This window comes from Narcine bancroftii, chromosome 5 (genome assembly GCF_036971445.1).
Source record: "Narcine bancroftii isolate sNarBan1 chromosome 5, sNarBan1.hap1, whole genome shotgun sequence".
In the NCBI taxonomy this organism is placed as follows: domain Eukaryota; kingdom Metazoa; phylum Chordata; class Chondrichthyes; order Torpediniformes; family Narcinidae; genus Narcine; species Narcine bancroftii.
Window position 1 is genome coordinate 223,993,452 of NC_091473.1, and position 24,717 is coordinate 224,018,168.

Sequence of the window (24,717 nt, forward strand, 5' to 3'; positions counted from 1 at the left end):
CAAAAATTGTATTATTATGTATATTGTATTTATCTTTTAATTGATCAAAAGTTAAGAAAAAAAATCCTAAAAATCAATCTTTTATTCTCTGTATTCTTTTACTATAGCAATTATCAAATAAAGAATTATTCAGAGTACAAGGAAGAAGTTGATTTTGTTTTAACAACATTTTTGGTCATTGATAATTTTTAATTCCTTTCTCAATATGAATTCTATTCTATATGTTAAAAATATGTTTCAATACAGAAAAATCTTTAGTTCCTTTAAACAATTCACTATTCCATTTATGCAAAATTAACACTGGAATAGTTTCACCAATTTTATTCATTTCTATTTGATAATTTTTCAAAACTCTTTAGATTCTAGAGTAGTTCCTGAGGACTGGAGGGTGGCTAATGTAACTCCACTTTTTAAAAAGGGAGGGAAAGAGAAATCAGGGAATTATAGACTGGTTAGCTTGACATCGGTAGTGGGGAAAATGTTAGAGTCAGTTATTAAAGATGTGATTGCGGCACATCTGGAAAGTGGTGAATTCATCGGTCAGAGCCAGCATGGTTTTATAAAGGGAAAATCGTATCTGACTAATCTTATTGAATTTTTTGAGGATGTAACTAGTAGAGTGGATAGGGGAGAACCAGTAGATGTGGTTTACCTAGATTTTCAGAAGGCTTTTGATAAGGTCCCACACAGGAGATTACTATACAAACTTAAGGCACACGGTATAGGGGATATGGTATTGAGGTGGATAGAGAATTGGTTGACAGATAAGAAGCAAAGAGTAATAAACGGGTACTTTTCAGAATGGCAGTCAGTTACTCGTGGCGTACCACAAGGCTCAGTGCTAGGACCCCAGTTATTTACGATATATATTAATGATTTAGATGAGGAAATAGAAAGCAGCATTTCCAAGTTTGCAGACGACACGAAGCTGGGTGGCATTGTAAGCTGTGTAGAGGCTGTTAAGAGTGTGCAGGATGACTTGGACAGGTTGGGTGAGTGGGCAAATGCATGGCAGATGCAATATAATGTGGATAAGTGTGTGGTTATCCACTTTGGAGGAAAGAATGGGAGGGCTGAGTACTATCTTAATGGTATCAAATTAGGAAAAGGGGAGATGCAAAGAGACCTGGGTGTCGCTGTGCATCAGTCATTAAAAGTGGGCAGGCAGGTGCAGTAAGCAGTAAAAAAGGCGAATGGTATGTTGGTGTTCAGATCAAGAGGATTCGAGTTCAGGAGCAGAGAGGTATTGATGCAGTTGCATAGGGCCTTGGTGAGACCTCACCTGGAGTATTGTGTTCAGTTTTGGTCTCCTTATCTGAGGAAGGACATCATTGCCATGGAGAGAGTGCAGAAAAGGTTTACCAGATTGATACCAGGGATGGCGGAACTTGCATATGAAGAAAGGCTAGAACGACTATGCTTGTACTCGCTGGAGTTGAGATGATTAAGAGGAGATTTATAGAAATGTTCAAAATTCTTAAGGGATTTGACAGGCTACATGCAGGAAGATTGTTCCCAATGTTGAGCAAGTCTAGAACCAGGGGGTCACAGTTTAAGGATAAAGGGGAAGTAAGTCCTTTAGGACTGAGATGAGGAAGAATTTTTTCACTCAGAGGGTGGTGAATTTATGGAATTCTCTGCCACAGGAAGTGATTGAGGCCGGTTCCATAGCTCTATTTAAGAGAGAGTTAGATTTAGTACTTGTGACTAGGGCGATCAGGAGAGAGAGCTGAAACAGGGTACTGAGTGGATGATCAGCCATGATCAAAATGAATGGTGGTGTAGGCTTGAAGGGCCAAATGGCCTACTCCTACACCTATTTTCTATGTTTCTATGAATCCAAGCTGATTTTCATCCCGTTGATAATAGGGGAACAAAAACCTCAATTGAGCTGCTTTAAAATAATTCATAAAATTTGGTAGTCTTAGTCCATCCACCCTGATCAAATTTCCACATTAATTTTTCTAAACCAGTTCTTGACATCTTACCTTTCCAAAGAAATTCACGTATTATTTTCAAGTTTTGAAAGAAAAAGTTCTGGTTCTTGAACGGCCAATGATTGAAACAAATTTTGTATTCTTGGAAAAATATAAATTTTAATGCAATTCACTCCTCCTATTAATGTTATTGGTAAATCTTTCCATCTTCAAATCCTCTTCCATTTTTTTAACAATGGCAAATAATTTAGTTTAAACAAATTACTTGTATTTCTACTAATTTTAATTCCTAAGTATTTAATTGCTTCATTTTGCCATTTAAATTTTGTCGATCTTTTACTTTGCGAGTAATCCTATCCACTATAGGCATTACTTCACTTTTATCAACATTCTCTTTATAACCCGATACTAACCCATACTCTTTTAATCTATCATTCAACTTATTTAAAGATATTTCTGGTCTCGTTAAATATATTATAATATCATCAGCAAATAAACTAATTTTATGTTCTTTATTACCTACTTCAAATCCTTTAATTTCATTAAAATTTCTAATTATTTCTGCCAATGGTTCAATCGCTAATGCAAACAAAAAGGGTGACAATGGACAACCTTGTCTAGAAGACCTTTCAAGCAAAAAGGGTTTGTGAGATTTGTTTATTATTCATAATCACTTTTGCTTTTGGTGTATCATACAATGCCTTTCTCCAGTTTATTAAAATATTTGGAATCCCAAAGGTATTAAGTGTCTCAAATTTTTAAAAAATCCCATTCCAATCGATCAAATGCTTTCTCTGCATCTAATGCTACCGCCAACACGGGAATCTTCCTATTTTGTGCTATATTTACCAAACTTAAAAATATAACTGTTATCTGCTGCTTTTCTATTTTTAATGAAATCAGTTTGATCGAAATTTATTAATTTTGGCAAAAATTCAACTAACCTATTAACTAACAATTTCAATAGAATTTTATAGTCTGTAATCAATAATGATATAGGTCTATATGAAGAAGGCTATAAACTTTCCATTATTTTTGGAATTACAGTATTAATGCTGTTTTAAAAGATTCAGGAAGATCATAAACCTCTTTCATTTAACCTAATACCTCCATTAATACAGATATTAATATCTCTTTAACCTCTTTATAAAATTCTGGTGGGAAACTGTCTTCACCCGGCGCCTTATTTTTCTGTAGAGACATTAGAGTCTTATAAACTTCTTTTTCTGAAAAATTCTTGGACAATCTTATCTTTTTGTCCTCTTTTAACACTGGTAATTTAATTTGTCTCAAATAATCTCTTATTTCATTATCATCTCTCTTGGACTCTGAAAGATAAAGTTTAGCATAAAAGTCTTTAAAATTATTATTTATTTCCTGCATTTTTTAAGTTATCTGTCCTGATAATTTATCAGTTGCAATTATTGTTCTAGAAATCTGTTCGATTTTTAATTGCCATGCTAAAACTTTATTGGCCCTTTCACCCAACTCAACATTTTTGTTGTTTTCTCATTATACCTCACTCCACTCTAAGTCTGCACAGCATTGTCTTAATTTCTTCAGCTCTAACAATTTTCTCTTCTCATCTTTATGTATTTGAATTTCCTTCTCCAATGTCATTATTTCTTTATCTAATTGGGTTACTTCTTTCATATATTCTTTCATTTTTGAAGTATAACTTATTATTTGACCTCTCAAATATGTCTTTATTGGATCCCATCATACAAACTTACTCGCAACTGAATCCTTATTAGTATCCAGAAAAAAAATTATCTGTTGCCTCATAAAATAATAAAATTCCCTTCTCTTCAACAAAATAGAACTTAACCTCCATCTATAACCTACCTTTTGTTCTTCTTCCAATGAAATAGACAAAATAAAGGTGAATTATCTGTTAAAACCCATGCTTGATATTCCATTCTTTGTACTCTATATTGAAGTTGTGCATAAATTAAAAACATCTATCCGTGGATATATCCACTAATCCATATCTCTATCAAAAGTGTTACCATTTTTGCTATCTTATTTTTCATCATTCTATCTCCCGCTCTATTTAATTTAGGGTCTAAAGCATAATTAAAATCCCCTCAATAGATTCATAAAGACATCTTGCATAAATTTGTCATCCATTAAGGTCCATTGTTCCAAATAAATCTGACAATTCACCATAAAGTATCTCCCCACTACATCTATAATTAATATCCAATATTTTAACTGGTAAATTTTTATTAATTAATATTGCTGTACCTTTAGCCTCAAAATTAAAAGATGATGCTATTACTGTTCTTTTCCTGTCAAATGTGTTTACTGTAAAAAAGCTGTGTGTTTTAATTTTTTGAATATAAACTAATATTTTTTTCTGCTTTATTTGATTCTGAATCCCATTAATATTAATACAAATAAAATTCAATTTATCAGCCATCTAAACTCTCATAAAATCCAATAACCGTCCAACTTTCTATCTCAACTCCTCCTACATCCAAAATACTAACTAAATATTTCATAATACAATTTTGGTATATTAAAGAGAAAAAAGAAAGAAAAGAACAGAAACCCTACCCCCCCCCGAAGGTGTACGTTATTAACAGTGTGTCTTTATGCCCCTGAACTATAGGAGTTGTGATTGAAAACCACAACTGTCCACTACATTCCGCAGAGGCCAGGCTCATACTCTCACCAAACTCCCCTGAAATTATACTATCTCTTATGCCCAAATTTCTCAAAACTTATGATGATCAATTCATTTTTTTTACACAGTTCTATCGGGTAGAAATTGTCCTCTCTAATATTCTCTCTCCTAAAACTTATCATTTCATTATACATCCCCAACTGCAATCTTTCCATTTCCTCTCTCTCTTCAAATATCCCTCAGATCTCGTCTCATTTTCTCAGGCAACGAATCTGCAAACAATTTTGCTTCATTGGGTTCCCTATAAAATCTATTATTACCCTCAGGAACAAAAACTTTTAACACTGATGGGTACCTTAAAACAAAAGTGTTAACCTTTTTTCCATAGCACATTTTTAACAGCATTAAATTCATTTTTTCAACAAATCAAAATTTATATCAGGGTAAAAGAAAATATTATTATCACTATAAATCATTGGTGATTGTCTCTCCTGGGCTTGCTTCGCAGCCAGCTCCAAGATCTTCTCCCTCACTACATATCGAAGCAGCTTGACCAGATTCGAACATGGCTTCTGATCTGTCTGTAATGTAATTGAGCATTGTAATGCTCGATGAGGTCTTTCATTCTCCATATCTCCTTGAAATTCAATTATCCCCAAAATTTGTGGAATCCAACATTGTAAAAACGTCTTCATATCTTGCCCTTCGCCTTCCTTAAGTCCAACAATTTTTATTTTATTCTAAAATTTTCTAACATATCTATTTTTTGAGTTAATTGATCTTTAGTTGCAGCCGCTTCAGCTTGAACTTTTCTCATTTGCTCTTTAACATGCTGAATTTCAAATTCATTACCTTTAATTTTTGCATGCATCACTTCAAATGTTCCATTTGCGACAGCATTCTCTCCACTTTCTTCGTTGAACCCTTATTTTCAATTATACCCTCTTTACATTTTTTAACTTCCATTGTTAACTGTAACTAAGTTTGCTGGAAAGAATCAATATACTTCTTTATTCCAGTTGTAGATATATAAGACTCCTTTATTTTCTCCTTTTTTTGGCCAAAATTCTGTGTTCAACACACATTTCTTCTTCCTACTCCATTTCCTGATCACTGGAGCTGGAGGCTTCTTGAGCTTTTTTTAAAATTGTCTCCGTTTTTTTTTTGTGCTCTGCATGCAGTGTCACTTCTTCACCTGTGGCTGTCAGCCATTGTCGGGGAGACCTTGTACAGCAATGTCCAAGGTTTCCCCAGCTCCAAGTCTGTCACCATGGGGAGTTGACTTCCGGAGAGCTCCAGGATCCCTCTTCAAGGTCGGCCTCCCTTTATCAGCTTCTTTTTCTTGTTCAAGTTCTTGAAAAGTAACCGTTGGTTTATCTTTATTAGGAGGCATTGTTTATTGTTCTGAAGGTCTTCCGATAGCTTCCTCTTCAATTTTCTTGCATTCTGTTCAGGCTTCTTAACTCTTTTAAAAGTTTATCAGAGAGAGCAGAGAATTCAAGTCTAGCCCCATGCCATTACGTGGCACACCCCTAGGTTTTTCTTTCTGATTATAGTTATTGCAGTTTGCATGACAACATCTTTGAACTGCTTCCTCTTTTCAGATCAGGTTCCTACAAGCGGTGAATTGCTGGAGAGTTTTTCATTAAGTAGATCTTGAAAACATTGGGCTTGACCTGGATCTTGCAGCTGCCGATGTTGAATGATACTCTGATAGTCTTTGCTTGTTTACGATGCAAACGGGCTATGTGCAGGTTGAGGATTGACTGACCTGTCTGTGATCTTTCCAACACTCAGCATCTCTCATGACCCAGGTGATGGTGACGATTGAAGGTCATTCTGACGTACTATGACATAGTCAAGTAGGTACCAGTGTTTGGACCTAGGATGCATCCAAGTTAACCCAACTCATCAAGTCCTGCGGTAGTGGGGGAATGACAAAGCAACAGGTGGAGATGACCACTGGCATTTGTAGACACCTGCATGTAGGTGGCCTTTGGACCATTGGTCATTCATCTCTATACCTGGGGCAGCAGAGGTGTCTGGCAGTATCCAGGGAGACTGAGCAGTCCTTTTTAGGACAACACTGCCCACCCTCACATGAGGGAAGGAGTTAGAAAAGGTACCTCAAACATTGCCTGCCCCACAACAGCATGTGGAAGCTAACCACAGCTGGCAGATCATCCCTTTAGCAGTCGACATACAAGAAAAACAAATCAAAGAAAACTCATTTTTGAAGTCTGGAATGTTGCAGCTAGCTGGTTAGAGACAAGGTGGCAAGGCCTGAAAGACAAACAGCTCTCATAGGGGCTGAACTTTGCCGTTATCACATTGACATGGCTGCACTCAGTGAGACCCGGCTTGCAGACAAGGGAAGCAGCGAATGGATATATGTTCTTTTGGAAGGGAAAACCACAGACTGACAACACGATCCACGGAGTAGGTTTTGCAATTAAAACTGCTCCGCTGAAGAACGTCCCTCCCCTACCCACTGGAATCACTGAAGTTCCGCTTTCCTCTCATTAAGTCCCGGCATATCACCATTGCCATTGTCTATGCGTGAGACGACGAAAGTTTCTATGAGGACCTGAACCAGACTATTCTGACAACCCCTGCCAGCGACAAACTCGTGTATCTTGGGCGACTTCAACACTAGGGTGGGGATAGATAACAACAACTGAGACAGAGTCCATGAGAGACATGGAGTGGGAAAATCAAACAGTAATGGCCTGCTGCTTCTGAGTAAGTGTGCTGTGCACAATCTGTACATCACTAACACGATGTTCAGACTTGTAACAAAAAGTGTACTGTGTCTTTAACATGTTGGTCACATGGTCTCTGCACCAATGCCTCCAGGTACGTCCTATCTCCTCAAAAGTCTCAAATTTAGTTACATGCTGTCCTCAGCCTGCTGTCAGCTCACAGTCAATCTCCAAAGTTTGTAGAGTTTTGTTAAATTTGTTCTCTTAAATTTAAAGTGATAGTCGCACACAAATGAAAATGAACTGAAAGTGGGAGCACATAATATGGGGAATAGGGATGTAATGAGAAACTGTAGTTGTTTTTAGGGTAGTGAAAATAGAGATTTTCACTGACATGACTGATCACAGAAGACCCTGTAACTAGAAGAACACCAATTTAAGTTAATTGACAAATGACCACAGGTGACAAAAGGAAATGATTTTACCGAGAAAATTGTTGTGTTTTGTAAGTTTGTTGGGAGCAGGTTCAATAATACTCTAAAATACTTAAAATGTGAGACATGTACAGAATTCTGTAAAAAAAAAAACAAAAAAAAAACTGGGGAATAGTATTAATTCAATAACTACTCCAAGGATCTTGCATGATCTGAATGACTTCATTCTGTGTCCTGATATTCGAAGATGCAAAGTCTCTACCAAATCCTGCTAATTCATTTCTGTGCAACATATAGTGGTGATAAGCCAGTATCTAACCTCCAAAATAAGAATCTTGCAATTAAGAAAACCATTTGCAGGATTTATAATCACTCAAAAATAGCTTTGGATAACACTTTTGTATCTCTGTTTTAGGGTGACTTTTCCGAATCATATAATAAAGAAGATAGAAGATGTTGGAACAAATGGTCAGTCACAATTTCATGTGGTTGGGATCAAACGTAGAGCAGTACCTCTACCTATTGGAGCATTTCAACAAGACCAACAAATGCCAAACCATTCCTCAGTCACGATGAAAACTGGCTCTACTTCCAATACAACGCTGAATTCCAATGCTGCTGGTAAGAAAATAGGGAATAACTTGTATATTTCACATTGTACAACATTTTCAAAAAAATATTGCTCTGAATAGTTATCCTCATGCTTTTAGAATATTGCAGATTGTAATAAGCATATTTTCCTCCAAGAATCACAAAATGTCTTACATCTGTTATATTTCCTAATATAAACAATTCCGGTATCTGTAAAAATAGAATCTTAGTGATTTGTTCTAGAAGATTTCCCAAATCTTCCCAGAAAGGTCTCACCTTGGAACATGACCAGGTTGAAGGCAAAAAGGTTTCTGTTTCTTCGCTGCATCCAAAACATTGATCTGATATTTCTGATTTGAATTTGTGTAATTTTCGCGGCGAAAGGTATAGTTGGTGTAAATAATTGTATTGTGCCAATTAATACTTTACATTAAATACTGTCGTGACGTAAGTCAGACCAGCTTTTTACATCAATCAGAATACCCAAATCTGTCTCCCATCTTTGTCTAGATTTATGTAACTCCTGTTTCGGGGTACCCATTTGAAGTAGGAAATGCACTTTTGAAATACATTTTGTAGTCCCCTTTTGAACCCGAGTCTCTACTTCACTGCATTATTGGACCAAATTTGTCCTTTAAATAAGTTCTTAATTGAAAATAGCAGAAGATAGTGCTATTAGTTATGCCATATTTGATTTTTAATTGATTAAATGATATTAATTGGCCCTGCTCATAACAATCCTTGATATACCTGATCCCATTTTGAGACTAGGTTTCCTGGATTTTATTGTCTATTGTTAAAGAATAACCTATTTTAAACTAGAGGCATTTTAGGAGATAGGCCCCCTAAATGAGGCTATCGATACATCAATTGGAATTTGTAAAGTTTGCATTGGTGGTGGCCAGGAAGTGTATATGGAAATCTGATTTCCATCTAGATATGATTCATTGGAAAGCAGGAATATATGCTTGTATTCCCCTCGAGAAAATTATTTATAACCTTAAGAAAAAAAATACAAAGTTTTTCTAAAAATTTGGAGTCCATATCTTCAACATGTAGTTGTAGATTCTTAATGATGCCTACCCCTCTCCACCCCCCGCCCCCCCACTCCCACCCTCTCTCGGCCTCCTGTATCTAGGAACAACCTGGGATTCTGGGTAAGTCAGGAGATTGACAAATCCAATTAAATCTTTTTCTTTTCTCATCTCCTTTTCTCTTTTCAATTCTATTGACTATTTCTCTCCTTTTTTTTCCCTTGGGTAGATGGGAAAGAGGGTTGGGGGGGGGGGGTTAGGGCTTGTTTTTTTTTCTTACTCAAAATGAACTAATGATAATATTGTTTATTTTATGTAATTGATGAATTTCATGTTGATTTGAAAATATAAATAAAGAAAAAAAATCACAAAACGGTTACAGTGGTCCAGGATGTTCCATATTCTAAGAGATTCACCATTTATTTTTGAAAACTTTGTAGCAAACATGTCCAATTTGCATTTTGTTCATAGTGTAGGCTTTTTTACATGGTGTGTCAAAATTTCCATCCAAATCACTTGTGATGGTGTTCCTGTTAAATATGCATTATTTTAACCATTCATAACAATATACTGGTATTTTTAGTCCAGTATATGAAGACGCAAATACTAAAGTTTATTGACAGACTTTTTCTATTCAAATTATCTCAGGCTATAGCAAGCCAAAAGTGATTTTCTTAAGATGCTGAGAAATTAACTGATATTTTTGATGGTATGTTTGAAATAATTTTTAAAGCCCTTTTTAGCTAGAGATTTGATAACCATGGATGTCTAGATGTTTGGTAATCTCATGATTTTAATGGCTTTATAAACGTAGCACTTCTGTGTTATTTACAAAATACTTTGGCATTGTCACTTTAATCTGACTAAATTCTCTCAAAATTATATATGTTTTTTTTAACAAAGTCATCCCACTCTTCATTTGAAACAGGATCAACTTTTGTGGAAAACTGACACATATTTACAATTTATGTTGGAAAATGTTCTGGCATTTTTAGGCAGGGTCTCTGAACCTGAGGTGTTAATTGTTTTTCTTTTCACAGTTGTAGCTTGATTGATAGTTTTTCCAACATTTGATTTTTTTAAAATTTCTTTTGTTCTCATGGAAATTGAAAACTTGCAATTAAATACTGTATTTGAAATCTTGCTTTTAATCTGAACATTTCTTCTTCATATTTAATAATTTACATTTTCATTGACTTTTGTTAGAGGAATAGACAAAGATATTATTTAAATGGGCTGAGACTGCTTTATAATATGAACTGGGTGCTGCATAGATGATGCACATTTATGATGTAATCAGGAAGGCAAATGGAATATTAGCCTCGACTGCAAAGGAGTTGGAGTGTCATAGTAGGGAAGTCATGCTATAACTATTCAGGCTACACAAAAGTACTGCATTCAGTTCTGGTCTCCATTTTCAAAGAAATGTGCACTTGAATTCATAATAGTTCAGTGAAGCTTCTGCTCTCGTTCTTGAAATGAAGGATGCGTGTTTTTTGAGAAAATCATTCAATGAATATAAACTCCCTGGAATCTACAAGAATTTCTAAGTGAAACTGATTTGCAGTTGCATGCTTCTGTCATTGACCAAGAGCAAATCCAGTACTGGTACTCCCCAATTTACAACCTTAATTGGGACCGAAGGATCAGTCGTATTTTGAAATGGATTTGAGTCAGAATTTTGCCTTCGCACGTGGAGTACCATAATCTTTTTTTTAAATCTGTTGACATTACAGTAGTTTATTGATGTGCTTACATATTACAGTGAGAATTTCTATATCTGCTTCTCTTAAATTTAATTTAAATGAATACAATGAAACTCTTCAAAAATCTCATTCAAATAGTAGAGCAAAATAAAAGAAGCTGGGTGCAAAATAAAAGAAGCTGGGTGCAAAATAAGAACAGGAGCAAAGATCAAGAAAGGGACAAGGCTGCCTCCAACCTTCCTCCACAACTCTCAGTGAATACAATTCATGGCTCAAGTGGCCACCTCAATGATTATAATGCAATATATAAATTTGTAGATAGGCTATTAAAGTTAACAGATTCTTTTTTTTTAAATTTTTCACACTATGAACTATATTAACCAAAATACACACAAACATTTCCCTCTTGAATATACACAGTGTCATTTTCTCCCCTTTTTTTCCCCCCCTCCCCTACCTCCTTCCCACCCCCCTCCCTACCCATTAAAACTTCAACATATACAATACAATAAACCCATTGTCATCACACAATGAAAATAAACAAGAAAGAAAATTGTGTCATCTACTTTTACACACTGGGTCAGTTCATTTTGTCTTCTTCTCATTCTATCATTTTAGGGGGTGGAGGTCCGTGGTAGGCTCTCTCTGTTGTGTTCCATGTACGGTTCCCAAATTTGTTTGAATACTGTGACTTAATTTTTTTTAATTATATGTTATTTTTTTCCAATGGAATACATTTATTCATTTCTATGTACCATTGCTGTACTCTCAGGCTCTCTTCTGATTTCCAGGTTGACATTATATATTTTTTTGCTACAGCTAAGGCTATCATAATAAATCTTTTTTGTGCTTCATCCAATTTGAGGCCTAGTTCTTCTTATACTACTTAGAAGAAAGATCTCTGGATTTTTTGGTATGTTGCTTTTTGTGATTTTATTTAATAGCTGATTTAGATCTTCCCAAAACTTTTCCACTTTCTCACATGCCAAAATTGCATGTACTGTTGTTCCCGTTCCCTTCTTACAGCGAAAACATCTATCTGGTACTGTTGGATCCCATTTATTTAACTTTTGGGATGTGATATATAGCCTGTGTAACCAATTATATTGTATCATGCGTAAGCTCATGTTTATTGTATTTCTCATAGTTCTGGAGCATAGCTTTTCCCATTTTTCATTTTTTATCTTTATGTTTAGATATTTGGTTGTTCCCACTTTTGTTTGGGTTTACAGCTTATTTCATCGTTCTCTTTCTCTTGCAGCTTAATGTACATGTTTGTTATAAATCTTTTAATTATCATTGTGTCTGTAATCACATATTCAAAGCTGCTTCCTTCTGGTAACCTCAGCCTGCTTCCCAATTTGTCCTTTAAGTAGGTTTTCAGTTGGTTGTATGCAAACATTGTACCTTGAGTTATACCATATTTGTACTTCATTTGTTCAAAAGATAAATTATTTCCTGAAAAACAATTTTCTATTCTTTTGATCCCCTTTCTCTCCCATTCTCTAAAGGAAAGGTTAATTCTTAAAGTTTGGTAGCTGTAAGCCCCCTTGGTTATACCATTCTGTTAATTTATCTAGTGCTATCCTCGGTTTCCCCCCTTTCCATAAGAATTTCCTTATTATTTTCGTTAGCTCCTTGAAGAATTTCTCTGTTATGGGAATTGGTAACGATTGAAATAGGTATTGTATCCTTGGGAAGATATTCATTTTAATGCATTTTACCCTTCCTATCAGTGTTAGTGGTAAATCTTTCCAATGTTCTAAGTCATCTTGTAATTTCTTCATTAATGGTTGATAATTTAATTTGTATAGATGGCCTAGATTATTTAGTCTAATGCCTAGGTATTGGATTGCTTGTGTTTGCCATTTAAATGGTGATTCTTTCTTAAACTTTGTGAAATCTGCATTATTCATTGGCATCGCTTCACTTTTATTTGCGTTGATCTTGTACCCCGATATTTCTCCATATTCCTTCAATTTCTTATGTAATTCTTTTATTGATAATTCTGGTTCTGTTAAGTATACTATGACATCATCTGCAAATAGACTGATTTTATATTCCTTCTCTTTTATTTTTACCCCTTTTATATACCGTTCTTATCAGTTCTGTCAAGGGTTCTATAGCTAAAGCGAACAGTGAGGGAGATGGTAGACATCCCTGCCTAGTTGACCTGCTTAATTTAAATTGGTTTGATATATATCCATTTACTGTCACCTTCGCCAATGGTCCGTTATATAATGCTTTAATCCAATTAATATATTTCTCTGGTAGGTTGAACCTCTGTAGTACTTTGAATAAATAATTTCATTCTACCCTGTCAAAGGCTTTCTCTGTGTCAAAAGCAAACGCCACTGTTGGCATCTTATTTCCTTGTACTGCATGGAGTAAGTTAATGAACTTACAGATATTGTCCGTTGTTCGTCTTTTCTTAATAAATCCAGTTTGATCTAGTTTTACTATTTTTGGTACACAGTTGGCCAATCTGTTTGCTAATAATTTTGCTATTATCTTATAATCTGAGTTAAGTAGAGATATTGGACTATACGATCCTGGTGTTAGTGGATCTTTCCCCGTCTTTGGTATTACTGTAATTTTACAGTTTTACATGAATTTGGCATGTTTTGTGTTTCTTCAATCTGGTTCATTTCTTCCAGGAGAGGAAGAATTAATGTCTTTAAATGTTTTATAGAATTCTATTGGGAGTCCGTCCTCTCCAGGTGTTTTATTGTTCGGCATCTTTTTTAATATATCCTGTATTTCCTCTATTTCAGATGATTTTATCAGTTTGTTCTGCTCCTCTTCTTGCAATTTCAGTAGTTCAATTTTAGCTAGAAATTCATCTATTTTGTCTTCTTTCCCTTAGTTCTCAGTTCAATATAATTGCTTGTAGAATTCCTTGAAGTTTTCATTGATCTCTGTTGGGTTATATGTAATTTGTTTGTCCTTTTTCCTTGATACCAATACCGTTCTTTTAGCTTGTTCTGTTTTAAGCTGCCAAGCTAGTATTTTGTGCGTTTTTTCTCCTAGCTCATAATACTTCTGCTTTGTCTTCATTATGTTCTTCTCCACCTTATACATTTGTAGTGTTTCATATTTTTTTGACCGCCAATTCTCTTCTTTTTGTTGTATCTTCCCTTGTTGCTAGTTCTTTTTCTGTACTTACTATTTCCCTTTCCAGCTGTTCTATTTCCCGATTGTAATCCTTCTTCATCTTATTTACATAACTTATTATCTGCCCTCTGATGAAGGCTTTCATTGCATCCCATAATATAAATTTATCTTTCACTGATTCCGTATTTATTTCAAAGTACATTTTAATTTGGCGCTCAATGAATTCTCTAAAATCCTGTCTTTTAAGTAGTATGGAGTTTAATCTCCATCTATACATTCTTGGTGGGATGTCCTCCAGCTCTATTGCTAATAACAGGGGTGAGTGATCCGATAACAATCTAGCTTTATATTCCGTTTTCCTAACTGTCTCTTGGATATGGGCTGACAACAGGAACATATCAATCCTTCAATATGTTTTATGTCTGCTCGAATAATATGAGTATTTCTTCTCCTTTGGGTGTTGTCTCCTCCATATATCCAGAAGTTGCATTTGCTGCATTGATTTAACCATAAATTTGGCTACTTTGTTCTTTCTGCTAGTCTTATGTCCAATTTTATCCATCTTTGAATCCAAATTAAAGTTAAAGTCCCCTCCTAACAATATATTCCCCTGCGTACCTACAATCTTCAAAAAGATATATTGCATAAACTTTTGATCCTCTTCATGAGGTGCGTATATATTGACCAAATTCCAAAATTCTGAATATAACTGACACTTTATCATTACATACCTCCCTGCTGGATCTATTATTTCCTCCTCTATTTTGATTGGTACATTTTTATTGATTAATATAGCTGCACTTCTGGCTTTTGAGTTATATGATGCTGCCGTTACATGCCCTACCCAGTCTCACCTTAATTTCTTGTGTTCCACTTCAGTTAGATGCGTTTCCTGTACGAATGCTATATCATTTTTTTATTTTTTCAGTAAATTTAATAGCCTCTTCCTTTTGATTTGGTTATTTATTCTGTTAATATTTATAGTCATATAGTTCAACATGGCCATTTCATACTTTGTTTACATCTCATTTCCGCTTCCTCACCACCACCTTTCCCCTTTTCCCCATTTCCATTTCTCAGTTTTCTTTTTTTGAAAGTACTGTATGACCACACTTCTAAACATTAAAATATTTCAACCATTCCCACATCTAAAATTCCCTTAACCCCATGTCGTTCCCCCCCCCCCCCCGCTTCTCTCTGAGTCACCCCTTGTCCCTTGCTGGGCAACCACAACTCCCCTCTCCATTTGAACTGCGAACCCGTTTGCAAGTGTCAACTGATTTCGCAGTGACTGTTATTCTCTCCCACCCAACTCCCTCCAGAAAAGACTTTTATCTTCACATTACAACAAAGCTCCCCCTCATTTCTTCTCTTTTTCTTTTTATGTTTTATTTATTTATTATTAATTTTTTTTAACTCCTCTTCCCCCTCCTTCTCCCTTCCTTCCCTTTTCTTCCCTCCTTTAGTTCTTACTTATACATTATTTTTACTTCTTTATATTTAGTTTGTCATTGCTCTCTTTCTGTCTTGCAGGCGTTCTGCAAATTCTCGTGCTTTCTCCGGATCCGAGAACAGTCTGTTTTGATGCCCCGGGATAACTATTTTAAGCACCGCTGATATCTTAACATAAATTTATAGCCTTTTTTCCATAGGATCGATTTTGCTGCGTTAAACTCCTTCCTCTTTTTCAGGAGCTCAAAACTTATGTCTGGGTAGAAAATTTTTTTTTGACCTTTGTATTCCAGTAGCTTTTTGTCTTCTCTTATTTTTTTCATTGCCTTCTCCAATATATTTTCTCTTGTCGTATATTTCAGGAATTTTACTAGAATGGATCTTGGTTTTTGTTGTGGCTGTGGTTTAGGGGCTAGTATTCTGTGTGCCCTTTCTGTTTCCATTCCTTCCTGCATTTCTGGCATTCCCAGGACCTTTGGGATCCATTCTTTTATAAATTCTTTCATATCTTTGCCTTCTTCATCTTCCTTAAGACCCAATATCTTTATATTGTTTCACCTACTATAGTTTTCCATTATATCCATCTTCTGAGCTAACAACTCCTGTGTTTCTTTAACCTTTTTATCGTTTTCTTCCAATTTTCTTTTTGTCGTTCACTTCCATATCTACTGCCATTACACGTTCTTCCACATTTCCTAATCTTTTCCCTACATCTGTAATGACCAGCTCTCTTCTACTCACTTTTTCTTCTGTACTTTTCATTTTTCTTTTCATTTCACTAAATTCTACTGTCAGCCATTCTTTTAATGCTTTCATTTGTTCTTGAAAATTTTTTCTATCTATGTACTGTCTATTCATTTTACCTCCTATTCCTCTGTGCAGAGCTTGGTGTTCTTCTTCTGTGTCTGCTTTTGGGTTTGTGTCTTCTATTTGTCTTCCTTGTATCTGTGTCTCTTCTGACTTTCTTGTTGAACTGCTTGTCTCAGTTTGTTGGGTTTTTTTTTCCATGATGTCTTGATGTTGGTTTTCTTCTTCTGGGCTGGTTATCTGTTGTGTCTCTAGTTTCTTTTTTTTCTCACCCCTCCCGTTCCCATGGTTTTCTTTACCTTCCAGCTGGGAGCCCTGCTGTCAGGTCTCTCTCAGCTGTTCGTGCTGTGGAGTTTCACTCCACAGCTGGTCTCCCCCTCCCGTCGGTGTTGTCCTTGTCATGCGCATCGCGCATGCGCGATTCCTTGCACTTGCGCAGTTGCACACCCCTGTTTGGCTCCGTGAGCCATTTTTGCAGTCCTGCGGTTAGTGGGTCACAACCCTGCGGGGTCTCCACTAACCTCGGGGAGTGAGCTCCTCTTTCCACGGTGGGTCCCTGCTTTTTCGTGCAGGTAAGGCCTTCACCCTTCTCTTCAGGCATTTTTCTTTCTTCTTCCCGTTGTTTTTGGCTTTTCTTTCTTAGGTGCCATTTTCTCCACACTTTTATTTTTTATTTGTGTGTCTGGGGCTTGGCTTTTTCTTCACTTTTTTCCTTTTCTGGAGAGGGCTGGTATTCTACCGGCAACTACTCCATCACGTGACTCCACCCATCTTCCAATTAATTAGTAACCCAGAGGACAGTTTGGTAGTCTATATTTCATTAGTTGATTGAGCAATAACATAATTATGTAACAATTTATCACTGATGAAATGCATTTGCAAATTGGAGCTAATCAATATTGTGCAGTATGTTTGAGAGCTAGTTAAAAGGGTTAAACCGGAGCATCTTCATGCTGACGTCATAAGATCTGTATGAAAAGGGTGTTATCATAGAGAATATTGTCAAATTAAGGACACTATATTTTGAAGAGAGAATAGATGAAATTAGGTCTGTTTCCATGTTATACAAGAAAGAATTTCCATGAATCAGTGAAACTTACAAGAATTGTTTCAGGGATGAGGTCTTACAGTGAAATGGATATGTCAGAGAACTTGTTCTCTTCAGATAAAAGTGAGGGAATTTAAGATGCTTCAAATTGCAAAGAGATGAGATTATTTTAAGAAAGAGGTTTTCTGTGGTAAATAGTTAAGAGACTGGCAAAAAGAACTACTGACATCAGTGAATGGGATTATGAATGCCTTGTCAGGCTGCTAAATACAAATTCAATAATAGTTTTTAAAAGTGCAATATTCTTGAAGAGTAAGAAAAAAATTGTTTATATTTGGGGAAATGGGAAAAGGCAATGCAGATTATATTGGATGATTTGCTATCTTCTGTACTGTACTATCTGTTTCTGTGTAATAAAGTGAATGAGTCATATTTAAATATGTGCGACCATTATGAAGTTTGGACTTGCTGCAATGCCCTAAATGACTAAAATTCTAACTTACCTTGTGCAGCCTATTTGAAGTTGAACAACTGAAGAGTCACAGAGATCTTTGGCGGTGCATTGTAGTGAGTGAATGCATTAGAACACATTCACTGGTGTAAAAATTTAGAGGAAGAGGAAAGACAGTAAATATTGTTACCTTGATGAAGGGCTCAAGTCTGAAGCGTCGGTTAAATATTTTTATCTTGGCTATGTGAAAGACACTGTTTGATCTGCTGAGTTTCTCCAGCCTTCTGTTTTTACCTTTTTTCCCCCTTCTTTAAAGAGTGTTTTGCACTAAAGTATGTTTTGCATTTAAAAATGTATTTTCTTTTGCTTCCAGGTACTGCTGCTCCTCCTGTCCAAAGTCAAATGCACAGAACTGTTGGATCAACAAGTCAACCAGTCACACAAATCCTCTACACAACTCAGACCCAGAGTGCTACCCTGCTACCCCCTGTGATAAGTACACCTGTCCAGCATCAACAGCATGGTACTATTGCAAGCATTAGAGGAATACAACCCAATACTGTACTAACATCTGCTGTTCATCCAAATTTTCATTCTGGAGCAACCACAGCAGTTTCTGGAAATGCTGTAGTTCAAGTGGCAGCAACCAAAGTCACCACTGCAGTGCAGCTGCCCACCATGACCACCTCTGTTCATCTTCCTCACGTTGCAGTTGCTCATCAATCTCTCATTGGACAGCAGCCTTCCTGTTCAACCTCAGCAGTTTCAGTTCTTCATCAGACACTGCCTAATTCACAATTTACTTCAAGAACACAACCCATTACAAATGCCGCCTTATTCTCCCAAGGACCGCTTATCCAGCCTTCTACTGCTCAACCTGTGCAAGTTCATCTTCAATACACAGCAGCCCCTACCACTGTGGTATCTGCTACTGCACTTCAGCTACCAGGCAATCAGACTTTTACCATAGCAGGCAGCCAAAACTCTGTTTCCTCGCAGACATTTCAAAACATTAGTCCAACACCATTAACTATTGTCAGCAATTCCACCCAGCTTCAACAGCAACAATCCCAACAAAGTGTCCAAGTGATAGTAGGCCATCAAGGCCAAGTTTACCCTGCAAGTTTTCATCAGATTGTTCTAACGAATCCAGGTGGAATTTCTTCTCCCCAAATACCACCAGCTTCTTTAGTGAACCCCACCACTACCTGTGGGCAAATGGTTTCTGTCCAGCAACCTCCAATTCAAGTCCATGTTCAACAACCATCCATTGGAGGTCCACCTATTAATACTGGTGAAACTAGTGTAATTAAACAGTTGCTACTTCCTAAGCCACCACCTCATTCACAAGCTGGCAAGCTCCTACTTCCTGTCCCACAGGTATCATCTTCTGTTACCAGGGCTCAAAGCCCTCAAATAGTTTATCAAATGATGGCCAACACAGTACCAAGTGTTCAACCCCAATCTCAGCAGCTGGTTGTGAGTCAACCAAACTTGCAGATCTTACAGCCACATGGAGGCTTACAGGCTGTGCAAATTATCCCTGGCCAGTTCATTTCCACCACCAGCCCAAACACCATTCTTCAGGGACCACCTCTCAATCAACAAGTCACAGTTGCTGTTGTACCAGGTACCAACTTAACCAATACAGATGTGAACCAAGTAAATACAAACTCAGCAAACAGTCTTTCGGGAGATCTTGGTGCAAAACTGGTCACTAGTACTCAACTTATCCAGTCTTCATGTGTTTCAGTCAACCAAAGCAACTCAACAGCAGATGAGTTTGAAGGGCAGAAAAAAAATTGTCAGAAAACTGAAGATGTTACAAAAATATTTAGTTCACAATCTGGAGAACAAACTTTTGGACAGATAGAAAATGCTTTTGTGGCTAATGCTTACAATTCAAGCAATGGACACATAAATGGAAAACTTGATCAAACTGGAAAACTGCTTAATGGGGAAAGTAAGAAGGAGAGCCCCAGCTCAGGGATGAATAATTGTAGTTTTGTGGAGAGTACAGCAGCTTTGCAGGAATCAAAAATTTGTAGCGAGACAAACTTAACAAATGGAGATCCAATTTTAGGGAAAACTGGTGCAGTAGAAATTAAAAATGCATTAAAAAAGCCTATGATCAATGGAGATTCTGATTTTGCTAAAGGTGATCGTTCTCACGTTGGAAAGGATATTCCAAGTGAGAAGTTAGTTGGGTCTAACCACTTAGGGAATGGGGAAATTCTTAACCAGGAGCAGCAGGATGTCAAGTGTCACCTGGACAGTGAGACTAGTCAACTGGGCAAAATGTGCAATGGACCTTCTTCGGTTTCCACTTTGAAAGTGCTTGCACACACTACAGTAATAGTACCAAATCCTACAGTTCAGTCACACAGAAACTCCGTATTAATTTCTGGAACTTCAGCTGTCACTTTTAACGCAACTACATCTCAGTCTCATCACAATGGCAATGTGCTTGTACAGTCCAATCCTCCAGAATCTTCTCCAGTGATCACCTGTCAAAACAGCAGTACAGTTGCTGCTTCAAAGGTTTCTACTTGTGAAGGTCAGCTATCTCGCCAAGCAATCAAGAGGCCTAGTGAAGACACAACTGGCGTTTCCATGGCAGGTATCCCAAATAAAGTAGGGGTGAGAATCATGACTGTTAGTGACCCTACAAAAGCTGGTAGCAACACCATGATGGTGGCTGTACCTGCTGGAGCCACCATTAATACAGCATCAATAGCAGTAAGTATATAAAATTTTCTGCAATTTCATTTCCATTATTATTTAAAAGATGCTTTTAGGATTATGGCCTATCTTGAACATTTGAATGCTTACAATGCCATTGAATGCTTACAACAATTTCCCTAGGGCAGCATTTCTCAACCTGTAATCTGTGGACTACTGATAGTTCATGGGTTTGTTATCAGTGGTTTGTGGTGACACAGCAAACACAAGTATTACTGACGTAATAATAATGCGGATGCAAAAAAAAAGGTTGTAAATTTGACAACAAAAAAAATTGAAAAATTTTGCCAACCTCCTCTCCTCTACCCTCTCCACCTGTTGTGGGTTTGTTATTGGTAGTTCATGGTAAATAAATGAATACTTAAAGGTGGTCTGTGGATAACAAAAAGCTTGAAAGTCATTGGACTAGGGTTTAAGAAAATGACTAGACAGTGCACGTGACACTCAAAAGATTTAAAAGAATAAATTTCAATTTAGATGTACAACACAGTAACAAGTCTTTCTGGCCCACAAACCCATGCCTCCCAAATAATATACTAACTGCTGCACTAACCATGCCACCCTAACCTGAAAACAATTGATCAATACTCTTGGAAAAAGAATAATAATGAAAGATCTTGATAAATGTGAAACCAAAGAAAGGAGAATCAACATTAGCTATGACCTATAAAATGAATTGACTTTTAAGAGATTCAACAAAGAGAAGTTCTAGGTCAATATTCAGAAACGGGATATTGTTATGTGCAACAGTAATTAATCAAATATGGGAAATGGATCTGGAGTGAGCAGATATTACTCATTGAAAGCAAAAAAATAGATGCTTATGGATCTGTTTGATGTCTCAAAAGTTGATGCCAAAGGAAATTACATTTTGCTGAACAGACCAAGCAGATCAAATGAGAAGTTTGGATGCCTGAAGTAAGTTCCAGTTATGAATGATAAAAAGCACTGTGGTAAAATGCCCATTGAAACATGAAAGCCTTGATTCAGTAGTGGTACTTGTCTCTGAGTCTGTGGAGTCAAGCCTTCATTGATACTTGAGCAGAAATTATTCATGTCTTAAAAATAGACTTTTCACTAAAGGATTCTTCAGATAAAGTGGCGAAAATTGTGAACTAGAGAAGTTAAAACTATCTTGGAGCTGAAAAGCCAAGGGCGAGCTTAATTATGCAGCACAGATTGCAGATTCAAAGTAGTGTAGCTTCTACAATATGTAAGGAACAAGACTTTGTTGAGCAATCCTGTGAAGTTGAGAGAAAAGGTATCAGTTTGTATTTTTTCATAAAGCAGGGTTTAAATAGGATAATAGCAGAAATTAATTAATTGTTCACATCAAAGATTAATTGGAATTTAATTCTTATGGTGAATAACAGGCTTTACCTTTTCTGGCATGCAGCTGCTATGCCATCTGGGAAGCCTGATGACCACATGTACAGAAACCATCACCAGTGCAAGTCACAGTATATTTTAAGGTTTCTTCTTTATGTATCTATGCTACATCTAACTGAATTATGACTGCCCAAAATTTGCTCATATACTCCACATCACACATGTCAAACTTGGCCCGCAAGATCATTTCAAAAATGTATTAGAGGTGGCCCGCTCTGCAGCGAGAGCCGATGCTGTTTTTTTGGTAATGTCACCCCCACCATCCTCCCCCTTCATTGCTCATCCTTCCCCATTGTAACACGAGAAATTGTAACGAGCAGTCTATCGATGTCATCAGCCGGCAAGCCAGTTGGAAGGCTCCCCGCACAACCAGTCACTTCTCCCACCTGTCGAGTGGTGCGGCGGATTGGCGAGCGCCTGTCATTTCCTGTCGGCGCGACGGGCATGGCAGGCTGCGCACGGCCCCCGGGCAGCGCGAGCCCCGCGCGACTGGCATCGGACGGCCCTTCCACAGTGCGAGCGCACTTCTCCCGGTCGCCACGGTCTTCAGTGCTTGCACCCGCGCGGACCCCAGGGACGGCTGGTTCGGCCCTGCACGTGAAGAGAGAGATGGTGGCTGTCCGCAAAGGCTGATCGGCAGCGTGTTGGGCCTGAGTGGGTGGGTAAGCAGGGGTGGGCAGAGGGTGTAGGTGAGGAGTAATGGGCAGGGGAAGTTATGGTGGTGCGAGGGGCAGTTAGAGGGGGGGATGAGTAGAAGGAGGGGTGGATAGGGAAGAGGTAAAAGGGGAGGGGCAGGGCGAGTAGGGGAGGGGTGATTAGAGGGTGAGAGACGGGTAGAGGGAGGAACAGGTTGAGGGGAGAGGCAGTAGAGGGGCGTGTATAGGATGGGGTGGGTAGAGGCAGAGTGAGGGGTGAGTAGAGGTTGGGTAAAGGGCTGGTCAGGTAGAGGGATGGTGGGTCGAGGGTGAATAGAGGCCTAGAGCCTGAGGAGTGAGCAGGAAATGCTGAGTCCTGATGCAGGCCAAAATGGACACAGCCTGTGAATGCTGACTACATCTCCACAGGGACCAAATATGTTTCCCTCAGGTCAAGCAAAGGGTGAACTTGAGCTACCTACTCCTGACCTGTAACATTATCCTCCTAAAGTTATATCCTAAAGTTTAACATTACATATGTTGAAAGAAGAGAAAACATGCAGATGTTGTTGAAAATTTTCAATAAATATTTAGTTCGGCCCTCGACTTAGTCCAAGTTTTTAATTTTGGCCCTCCGTGAATTTGAGTTTGACACCCCTGCTCTACATGAATTAGTGCTGCCTGATTGGCAATATTGAAATATAAATGGAGAAATAACCATTTGCCTGAAAGCTGATGAAATCATTAATGTGAGTATTGCCAGAGTGCTTGTTTAGACTTCATGCAGACTATGTTCATTTCTAATACTTCAATGCCAAATTTATTTTGATAATTAAGCTGAATGTAAATAAGTATATTTTGACACCATCGTAATAGGAAGTAAAGTTTGCAGAAGCACACAATGCACATTTCCTGGTACTCCTAAATAACTCCACTCTGCTTAAATCTTAAGCAATTATTGATTTATTTTTCACCACTTCACAACCTATATCTGATGTTACTGATGAATGATTATATTTCTCTATTCCTTTTTGGGCTGTCTGTTTTGTGATTTGAATGGTCTTCTGCAACTGCTGTCTTTGGACAAAAGTCCACATTGATGCTATGGATTCAAATTCCTCTGCTGCTGTTGTCCTTGTGGTTTAAGTTGCCTGCTCCTTCACTAAATTATAAACCTTCTATTAAATGTGATTAATTTGCACAAAATTAGATCCAAACCCCAGCCCATTGAATCTTGCTGATTGAGAATTAATGGTGTTAACAGGCTCGGATTTTCACAACCAACCTTGACCCATGTCCAATTTACTTTCAACTGGAATGACAATGTGTAACAGAAGTACAGATTTTGTTTGATCCTCTGCTAATCATCCTGGGGAAGTTAAGTAACACTGGCCATTTGAAACATTGCTGAAAAAATGATTTATTCAGCACAGATACCTGATTAAAATCAGGTCACTTAATGTACTTCCCTCTGTTCATTATTTTCATCAGTATCGTTGAAATAAGTAACCTTGACAATTTTGTATTAATGTTTGCAAACTTGCAGCAACATTTTCACTGTTGTAATGATTACGTTTCAAAAACCTGTGGTGTATTCTAATCTTGGTTGATGGCACCATGCTTTTGAGTTGGGTACCCATGGTGCTTCATGTATTATAGAAAAATTTTATTGGGCTGAAATCAAGCTGTTACTCATGAAAATTATAAGATTAATCCTCACTCCAAGGACATAAGCACCAAAGCCTAGCCATACATGGACTGGCATTCCTTCACAAGCAGCTGGACTCTTTCTACAGGTCCAATCTAGAACTTTCAGTTGCTAACCACTTATCATTCCCCATGCAGAGTCTAAAGGTAAACTTGAGGAACAATGTATCATATTCCTCCTGGACAGCTTTAAATCCAACAGCATGAACATTGCATTTTCCAATTTTAAGTAATCCCACTTGTTTGATTGTTTACCTTCAATCTTTACCTGCACTCATTCTCATTTTTCTCTCTCACCTTCTACCCCTCCCCTCCATCCCTCCAAAGTGCTTTCTTCCA

General features: G+C 37.3%; 1 protein-coding gene across 4 annotated transcripts in view; it reads left to right on the plus strand.

Annotated features, from left to right (window-relative positions):
• LOC138764954 (AT-rich interactive domain-containing protein 2-like) overlaps positions 1 to 24,717 on the plus strand; it is a 278,904-nt gene that overhangs the window by 234,509 nt on the left and 19,678 nt on the right. For all 4 annotated transcript variants that reach the window (XM_069941451.1, XM_069941455.1, XM_069941453.1 and 1 more), the window contains 2 exons: positions 8,118 to 8,323; positions 18,279 to 20,644. In XM_069941451.1, coding sequence (XP_069797552.1) covers positions 8,118 to 8,323; positions 18,279 to 20,644 — 2,572 coding nt within the window. The remainder of the gene's footprint in view (positions 1 to 8,117; positions 8,324 to 18,278; positions 20,645 to 24,717) is intronic.